The sequence below is a fragment of the Mesoplodon bidens genome (genome assembly GCF_964165515.1).
Source record: "Mesoplodon bidens genome assembly, chromosome: 6".
Lineage (NCBI taxonomy): Eukaryota > Metazoa > Chordata > Mammalia > Artiodactyla > Ziphiidae > Mesoplodon > Mesoplodon bidens.
The window spans coordinates 85805677-85815394 of NC_138162.1; the positions used below are offsets into that span (position 1 = coordinate 85805677).

At 58.8% G+C, this 9718-nt stretch overlaps 1 protein-coding gene across 1 annotated transcript; it reads left to right on the forward strand.

Moving 5' to 3' along the window:
• Positions 1–5298: 5298 nt before the first annotated feature.
• On the forward strand, positions 5299–6570 carry FOXB2 (forkhead box B2; the record flags this gene model as incomplete). Its single annotated transcript, XM_081238373.1, has 1 exon — positions 5299–6570. One exon carries the CDS (start codon positions 5299–5301, stop codon positions 6568–6570), a length of 1272 nt encoding a protein of 423 aa, XP_081094499.1.
• Between the last annotated feature and the right edge of the window lie 3148 nt (positions 6571–9718).

Genomic DNA, 9718 nt, shown 5'->3' on the forward strand with positions numbered 1-9718 from the left:
GGCGGGAAAAGCCGTATGCGGTTCGCGGGGACCACTCTCTTGGTGCCCCAGCACGCACCCACTCATGCGCAATTCTGGGGCTCCATTTTCTCTAACCCTTCTTGGGTACTATTCGATTTGGAAGGGGAAAAGATTAGTGCATGAAGCCGAGGAAAACGCAGTACTAGCATTTTCATCATGATTTACAAAGCGCTTTCTCACGCCGAGCACACAGTAGGCTCTCAATAAAGGTTTGCTGGATGAAAATATTCTATATCACTGCTCATAATCACACCTTCTGGTTATGGGTTATGGCCATTTTACAGAAGAGGAAACTGAGGCCCAGAGAGGGGGCAATCACACAGCCAGCAGGTGGCAGGACTGGGTCTCGAGTCTCATCTAATAAATTCGAGGCCAGTGCTTTTTTCTCTAAGAAAGAAATACCCCTAAGCTCACTGCTCTCGCTTCTGCTTTCTGTCCGCGGGGAGTCGGAGAAATTCCAGAAAGGCAAATCAAGCCTCTACGCACAAATCCAAGTAGAGCTGGAGCGAACACCTGTGCCCCCCGACGCCTGCTGGGCCAGGCGCGGGGCTGGACCCGCGGAAATATTGGGGTCGGTGGCAACGCTAGAGACTACGGCTTCCCAGGACGTCGTGAGTGGAAGCAGTGTGACGCTGCTACCCCACATGATCCCGGGCTGCACGTGTCCTGAGGTCCCTGAGCCGTGTGCCCAGGCCCCTGACACACCGCGAGTCGGGATCACAACCTCAAACCTCAGCTCCTAAGAGCGCGGGGCCTTTGAAGGCGCAGTTCAGACTCCTGCTTATTTGGGGGAGGAGAGGGGGGAATAAAGCCCAAGGTCAACCAGCAGGTGGTGCCAGGGTTAGGGCTGGAAGCCACGTGTCCTGGACCCCCAGCCGGCCTTCTGCCACACGCTTCAAGCCCAGGTTAGGGGTAGCGGCTGGAAAATGAATGGGCGTTGGAGTCAGCTGGAGGTCAGGCGAGAGGCTGGATGGGGTGACAGTAAAGGTGCCTGGGAGAATCCCAAACGTAACTAACCCAGGCAACCTTCCGCACGTCAAAGGTCAGTGGGTAAACAAAGGACCTAGGAAAATCGAGGTGTGCGCATGAACTTTTACCTTCTTCCTGGTCCTGCACATCGTTCTAGCCCCGTCGGTGCCCTGCGCTCCTCCTCACGCTGGGCACAGCTGTCCGCGGAAGCTTTGGGACCTCATGGCTTAGACCCAGGCTGAGGGGTGCGTGGGACCTTCCTCGGGGCTGGGGGGATAAAGGAGAGAGAATGAATAAATAGCCGCTTCTAAAGTTCCACATCGTTTTCTGGCAAATTTTTACTCCCCTCCATAGAGCCAATTAAACGCAATAAAACCTTGCATGGAACCCCTCTTCCTAGCAAAGCGTCGCCAACAATTGCCTAAGGGATAAACCAAATACGCCTGAGATAATTACACCAAGTCCAGGGCGATGATTTGCCTGCCAGCGTCCTCAACGCCAGCCAATATTTGTATAGCATACTGGTTGTTTTAAAAAATAAAAAATTACACGCGGAAACTTGAAACCGACTGGTTGGTGCCAGGGTGGTTACTTGATCTGTTTTTCTTGAACGGGGGGCTGCAAGCAGCTGGAGCGCGCGCGTACCGGCCCCCGCCGGTGCTGCTGCGCGCCTGCAAAACTTGCCGGAATTAAATCAACCTCGGGGGAAAGGGGGAAAGAGAGAGAGCGCGCCCCCCACCGCGGCCGGAGCTCCGCTGCCAGACCCCGCGCCCTGCCGGGAATCCCCCAGAATACTCCGCGGCGGCGGCGGCCCGACTCCGAAATGGACACGCGGCCGGCGCTGCGGGGCCGCGCTCTCCGCCGCGAGGCCGCGCTCTCCGCCGCGACTGGGGCCTGGGCCGAGGCAGCCGCCTGGGGCTGCAGTGCGGAGGAGGACTTTCTACCCCTTGACAAGTCCACCCGGAACGCGGAAGCTTGAGGCTTGCCGCGCACCGCTCGACCTCCGCGTCTGTGTTTTGGTCCGAGTTGCGCGGAGCCGCTGTGCCAGACGAACGCCGTTGGCTCGCCGAGGCCGAAAGCGCCGATCACGCGACTCGCGTCCCCAGGCGCCGAGCCCGAGGTGGCGGCGGCAGATCTGTGGGCTGGAACGAGCTTACCCAGCGAGAGCCCAACTCCAGCTTTAGTGTTGAGGTTATGCGCATGAGGCTGGTCCGGGGCACCCTTCAAGGGCCCCTTCTCATGCTGTCCCCAGACGCAGCGGAGTCCAATTGCCCAACGAGAACGTCCCCAAGCTGCTCCCAAAGAGGAGGCACTGCTTTTTCGCGAGCCCGCGGAAAAGATATTCTCAACAAAATTTGCCTTTGCCCGCGCTGCGTGCAGGGCCAGGGCCGGAAGAACCTTTGAGCGCTAGGCACGCCGAGCTCCCACCAGCAGCCTTTGGGCGTCTCTTGGGCCTGGACAGGGCTGTTCTCGCACCGCGTCCGTCAAAGTAGAAGGGTACACCCGGCGCCAGCGGGCTCTAGCTGTCACTGGAGCTGTGGGCGTCCTCGTAATTCCTCCATGGCTTCGTGAGGCCAGGAGGCCGTCTGCTGCTTGGTTCCTTAAACTGCTTCAGCAGACCAGAAATCCCGCAGAAAACTCCATTGGCGGAAGGAGCCTTCCCGGCATGGAGCGACAGCGAAAGCATCCTCCTCTGAAAGGGTCTCCTTTCCTTAGGACAGGCCAAGAGGCTGCTCTTTCGCCCCGGGGCCCTTTTGCACGCTTCCCTTTAACGCCTATTCTAAAACGTCTGCTGGCCTAGGAAAACTAACCAAATAGCACTAGCCAGAAATCCAGCTGCTGCCTAAAGATTAATATTACGAATCTGTTACGCTCACCGCACTCCAGCGACCCGACGGGCAAACAGCCCTTCTTCTGATCCTCCCCTCGGGCATCTCGCCAAACGTCGGAAACTAAAAACACTCGACCTGGCGTTGCCAACCAAGGTTGGAGAGCGAGGGGCAGTCTCCTGAGCAGTCTGGGCAAACGGCCTTCCGCCCCCACATTTAGGCACAGAAAAGAAGAAATTAAAAACAGAATGAGTCACAGTCCCTAGTTGCTGCTTTCTCCTCAGATCTGCGAACTGGAAGGGACCCGTGAAATTTCCAACTTCAGACATCTCATTTTACAAATAAAGAAACTGAGGCCCAGAGATGGGAAGAGGGTATATATACATATATTTTTTCCTTCTTCTTCTTCTTCTTCTAAACTCTGCTTTTCGTCCCAGCCTAAGGGCAGAGGCAGCCAAAACCAGACTATAACTGCAGGTTCTCTCCAGTCAAGTGGGATTCGCTCATGGGTGTGCAGGAAAGTGCAGAGCAGGAAACTGCTTCCGGGATCCCAGCAAGCACGGGAACCTCAGCGCTGCGGTTCATCCACCCTCACAGGTCACACCAGGGCCCTGTTGATTGGTCATTTTGACCTCCTACTTAATTTTAACTATCTCCCTTTCCCTCGACGTGCTCAGAATAGCAAGACTCCGCTCCGACACACCCAGGTGATGGGACCTCTGACCCCCCAAGCCCTCCTTCTGGCCCCAGCTCAGACGTCACCACCCAAAGAAACGCTTCACCCTGTCCCATCCACCCGCTCTTAGTGGAGCCTCCATCCACTAAACCCTTAGTATTTATCCAAATTTCCCGGTTACTGTCAGTCTCTCCCACTAGACTGCGGTCCTGGAGCGCAGAGAGCTGTCCCAGACCTCCCTGTACCAGGCGCCTATCATTGGGCCCGACACTCAATTGGCGCGCAAGAAAATTGTGATGAAGTTGACATTTAGCGAAAACGGCCCTGGGTCTCCTCCGCTTTAGCTTTTCCCTCCAACCCTCCAGCCTTTGGGATTTCTTGCAAAGAAGAGACCTTGAGGCCACGCTGCTGCGAACTTGGCCCAGAGTGGCTAGTCCAGGAGGAAGGCAGTGTAAGGAGAGAGAAGCCCAGAGCTGGTAGGTGGGAAGAGGGACGACTGAAAGGGCGGGGACAGGCGGGAGATGCAGGAGAGGAGCGAGAAAGCAGTCTCCTGTCCGCCTCTGCCGTGCGTCGCGACCCGGGTGGGGTGCAGCGGCGGGGACCGCACCGGGCGCCGTGCCCCTCCCTGAGAACAGCCTGCGCCCCCCGCCCCACTCGGCCGCGGCTGGGGGCTGCGGAGCGGGTGGTAAATGCTGGGGGTGGGGGCGCCCGCGCCGAGGTGGAGGAGGGGGCGGGGGCGAGGCACGGCGTCTTCTCGCCCCTTCTTCAGCAAGAGACGCGGCGGCGGAGTCCCTCAGCCTCGGTCATGTGATAGTCTCGAAGCGCGAGCTGCGGGGGTCTCGGCGTCTCTGGGACCATTACAAAACGCAGCCAGGAGAGCGCGTCGCTGCCACAGCCGCCGCCGCCTCACCAGCTCCAGACGGGCCCGGGAGAGCGGCAGCCGCTGCGGCGCGGACGGCGGAGCCGCCACAGGCCAGGCCCGCGCCCTCCCGGCGTTCGCAGACGCCCCTTCCGCTCGCGCCCCGCGTCCAGAGCCCCCGCCCCTCGGCAGAGCCCGCAGGCGCCGCCGCAGCAGAAACCACTAAACTTTTCCCCCCACCCAGGCGACCGCCTACAGCTCTATCCCAGTCTCCGCTGCGAGCCGCCGGAGAAAAGGGAGACGCGGGCTGCTGGAGCCGAGCTTCCTCCTCCTTACCTCGCCTCTCCCCTCCAGGAACACGAGAACTCCAGAGCGGACTAAGTGGCTGGTCGGTTAAGGGGCAACGCTCAAGGCGCTGTTACGTTCCGCCGCCCCCGGCCTCCCGGACAACGAGCGCCAACTCGATTTAAAGGGCTAGAGTCCTGACTGCCCAGTCCTTCCTCCCAGCTCTCTGGGCCTGCGCTTCCCTCGGACCGAGAAAAAGCAAAGAGGAGGCCGGAAGGGAACAGGGCCCTCCCCACTCCTCCTCCACCAGCTCCCACGCTCAGCCTCTGGCCACCCGCGGGAAGACGCCGAGAGGGTGGCGGTGAAGCTGGCGCGCCCCGCCCGCGACTGTGCGCGCCAGTCGGCGACCGTCGGGGCCAGAAGTTGCGAGCGTCGGATTGCTAAATTGGGTCAAGAGGCCAAGCGCGGAGACCGCAGGCCGCTGAGAGAAGGCGGGAGAGAAACGGCGAGAGGGTCTGGGGGGGTGGGGGAAGAGGGCGGGGTGGCGGGTCCGGGAGGGCGGAGTGGGGGTTAGTGGAGACAACCAGGCCCGGGGAGCGGGGTGCGGAGCGACGCTGCGGTCCACTGTGAGCCAGAGGGCGGTGGAGGCGCCAGGGGCGATGCCGCGGCCGGGGAAGAGTTCGTACAGCGACCAAAAGCCGCCCTACTCTTACATCTCGCTGACCGCGATGGCCATCCAGCACTCGGCCGAGAAGATGCTGCCTCTGAGCGACATCTACAAGTTCATCATGGAGCGCTTCCCCTACTACCGCGAGCACACTCAGCGTTGGCAGAACAGCCTCCGGCACAACCTCTCCTTCAACGACTGCTTCATCAAGATCCCGCGGCGGCCCGACCAGCCCGGCAAGGGCAGCTTCTGGGCACTGCATCCCGACTGCGGCGACATGTTCGAGAACGGCAGCTTCCTGAGGCGCCGAAAGCGCTTCAAGGTGCTGCGCGCTGACCACACTCACCTGCACGCGGGAAGCGCCAAGGGCGCGCCAGGCGCTGGGCCCGGAGGGCACCTGCACCCGCACCACCACCATCACGCTGCCGCGCACCACCACCATCACCACCACCCGCCCCAGCCGCCGCCGCCCCCGCCTCCGCCGCCCCCGCCGCACATGGTGCATTATTTCCACCAGCAGCCGCCTCCGGCTCCGCAGCCGCCGCCGCACCTCGCGTCGCAGCCACCGCAGCAGCCACCGCAGCAGCCGCAGCCGTCTCACCCCGGCAAGATGCAGGAGGCGGCGGCCGTAGCGGCAGCGGCGGCAGCGGCGGCGGCGGCGGCCGTGGGCAGTGTAGGGCGCCTGTCACAGTTCCCGCCCTACGGGCTGGGCTCGGCCGCCGCCGCTGCCGCCGCCGCCGCCGCCGCGTCCACGTCGGGCTTCAAGCACCCGTTCGCCATCGAAAACATCATAGGCCGGGACTACAAGGGCGTGCTGCAGGCCGGCGGGCTGCCCTTGGCGTCCGTCATGCACCACCTGGGTTATCCCGTGCCGGGCCAGCTCGGCAACGTCGTCAGCTCCGTATGGCCGCACGTCGGCGTCATGGATTCAGTGGCCGCGGCCACGGCCGCCGCGGCCGCCGCGGGGGTCCCCGTGGGCCCGGAGTATGGGGCCTTCGGGGTGCCGGTCAAGGCCCTGTGCCACTCGGCAAGCCAGAGCCTGCCTGCGGTGCCCGTGCCCATCAAGCCGACTCCTGCGCTGCCACCGGTGGCCGCGCTGCCCGCAGCGCTCGCTGTCCCCGCGGCCGCACAGCAGCCGCCGGGACCGTCCACCGTGTGCCCGGCGGCCGCCGCCTCACCCGCCGTCTCTCTGATGGAGCCCACCGCCCTGAGTGCGACCGAGAGCAAAGGCGGCTCTCTGCACTCGGTGCTGGTGCATTCTTAGGGTACTCAGCGGGCTGGGGGAGACGAACGCGTGGAGACTCGCCTCGCCCTGGACCTCCGGGGAGGGCGAGGGCGCCCTGACCAGGTCGGGTAGAGCTGGCGAGCCCCAGCCTTTGCGGGAAAGGAAGGTATTTAAACAAACCCGAAAGTGGATTCTCCAGTGGTCTGAATAAATATAACACTTCTGGTGTCTGTGTTTATACTATGTTGTACAATCAGAATAATGAAAGCCAATTTTCAGGTAAGAGTTTTTATTGTAATTAAAATTATAAATCCGTAAGTTATGGGGGGAGGAAACGAACGAGTTTGGGGAAGCCTCATTCGCTGGCATATTGGAATTGGATTTCTATTCTTACTCCCGGGAGCAGAAGATGGCAGGACTAAACCTCCCTGGGAGAAATCCAACAGAGAGTGACGATGAAACAGACCTCAGCCACCAAGTTTCTTCCCGTGGGTCTCAACCTCTCGTGAACAATGTTGCCTCTCGTGAGCATTCTAGACAAAACTGCTATTCACTAAGGAAATGTCGTTTTATTTAAGAAGGAAAAGAGGGAGCATTTGATACCGTTATTTTCCTGGTCGGTGAAATGGACAAGGACACGGTAGCATGAATAAAGCCTCTTTGGGGGCAGTGGGAACCTCACGAAGGATCTTGGGAAACAGTTAAGTTTCTTGGCTCCGACCCGAGGGTCGAGAAGGATAGAAGGAACGGCTAAGGCAATTAGTTTGCACAAAAGAGAATGGCAGCAGCTTAAAGCGCAAAGCCCCAGATTCCAAAAGTAAGTTCGGAAAACATAACCAAAGAGAGACATTAAAGGAGACTTTCTACCTGCAATTCTTTTGTGAATCAATCGGATGAGACCGTTGAGGAGCCCCCAGACAATGTGAATTCCCATGATCCGTTACATTTGGGATTTTTTTAAATCACTTGCATCACGGGATTTTGTTCCCCTAACTCAAGAATGCAAGAAAAACCTGCCACGTCACCCGACAATATTACTCTTAACGTTTCCAGGAGCGTTTTGTGGCCATTGCCTTCCAGTCTCCTCGGGACAGATGCGTGAGGATGACCGGTCACCTTTGCACGCTGCCTTCGAATTGGCATTCCGTGTGCTGTTTGGGCGCGTTCTTCCTTCAGGCGAACTCTTCAGTTTCAGATCCTGAATGGAAAAGAAACTTGCTTTGCCGCTGTTGCTCTTCCCAGTTTTTGAGACCCAGGAATAGCACTTTACTCGCAACAAACTTTTGGGAACGAATGGGGGGCGGGTAGGGAGAAGGCAGCTGTCCTATGCCCCGAGTCACCTCTGGCTTTTGTCCGCGCCGCGTTCGGGTTGTGACTTTGTGCCAAGTTCATGTCTGCCTGTGTTGTACGAGGTGTTCTCCATTAAAGCTTCTCTCTGGATGTGCCGGTGTGAAGGTGTTTCGCTTCTCAAGAGACGAGGCCGCGGTTTGAGTGCCCACTGGGGGAAAGTCTGGGGGCTTGGCAAATCCTCTTCCTCCCCTTCTTTTTCAACTTCTGAGCATCAAAGAGGGTGAGTTCACAGGCGAAGCGGCAGCTGGACAGGTTTCCTCCTCCGTGGCTCCTTTTGTCAGTTGGCTCAATAACTGTATCTGTTTTATCCGTTCTGCCGCTGCTTTCCTAGCTGAGCTATAGTCCACCTCAGCGCGAGAGACTGGATTAGCAAAAACCCGCCACAGAGAATTTTTTCTGTTCCTACAAGAGGTTTATTAGCAATAACCATCACCAGCCCCCAACACCCTTTCCCTTTTCTGAGAGCGGGCCATGGCCCGGGTACCGGTGCCAGTGGGTGGGGGCTGGCGGCGCCCCATTAAGTCTGCGGGGCGGGGAAGAGGGCGCCAGGACTCCGCCACTGCCGCCGAGGCCCACATTCCCAAGAAGCGCGCGCCCAGCCGCGGCGGCCTAGGGGACCTGTTGCGCATCCTCGGCAGCCTGGGGCCTGGAGCCAGAGAGCGCTGGGCCCTGGAGAGCCGGCAGCTCCACAACACTTGCTCCTTGGAGAGGGCCTGCGGGCTGCAGAACCTGTGGAGCTGCGCGGGAAGGTGGCGGGGCACCTTGAACAGGGCTCCATCTTGAACCAGCTTCACTGTGCCCAGCCAGGCCAGACGGAAGCCTCCTCTAACCTTTCATCAGAAGAAAATAAAGGACCAACGAGGTGACCTGATCATAGTAATGACACTGAGGGGATTTGGGTTACTTCTTAAAAATAAGAGTTTCCACGCACCCCTTATTTACAAGTCCCATTGCAGCGTGCAGCTAAGTTTTGTCCTCGCCTGGGAGACAAGTCTCAGTTTAGGTCACTGCCTCCTTGGAGGCACAAACAACTCTAGTGTATCCTATCTCTCAGCTTGAGACTTTGCAAGGTTTCCTGCAGGGTTTTCCTTTACACTAGTCTGAGGCTGTTGAAAGAGAGAAAAGGGGAGCCACTGGCATAGGGATCATAGATTTGGGGTGACTTGGGAGTCTGGCTGCTTTGTCCACCTCTGGGTGAGTTGGTGCCTGAAAGCCCCAGGCTGGGACCCCTAGTTCAGGCGCAGCAAGTCACAGGGCCTGAAGAAGGGCAGTCGCTGGATCTCAGTTGTTTCTTCAAAAGAACATCACATCTCTTCTTCTTTATCCACCTGCCCCAAAAGGGCCAGTGTGCTTTGTAGCGGTGCCCATTGTCCCACTTCCGGGAGAGGGGCACAGTCCAAAGTGTCATCCAGCACCCAGGCGACTGGCTTAAGTGACAGCCCCTCCTGAGAAGAGAGGAGCCTGTGGGCCAACTCGGCGAGAAGGATGAGTAATTGACCTTCCGCATTCCTCAGACCCTCTTAGCAACCCAGCCTCACACCAACTCCCTGGAACCCCTCCTACCTCTGTGGGGAAAGCATGGTTGTTGTGTTTTGTTTTTACTGTAAGGAGAGAGAGAAAGGAGAAGGGAAGGCAGAGTGAGCTGAGAGATGATTCTACTCAAGTTTTCATCCAAGAGGAGACTCTGGTACCCAACGGAACAAGGGAATTCATGTAAATATACAAAGGGGGAGGGGCTTTCTGTCAAAGTGCTGATGCTAAGGGAAGTCTCAGTTAAACCCCCAATACTGACAGAGCCCTGAAGACCCCCTCTTAACTAAGATGGATCTGCAATCTA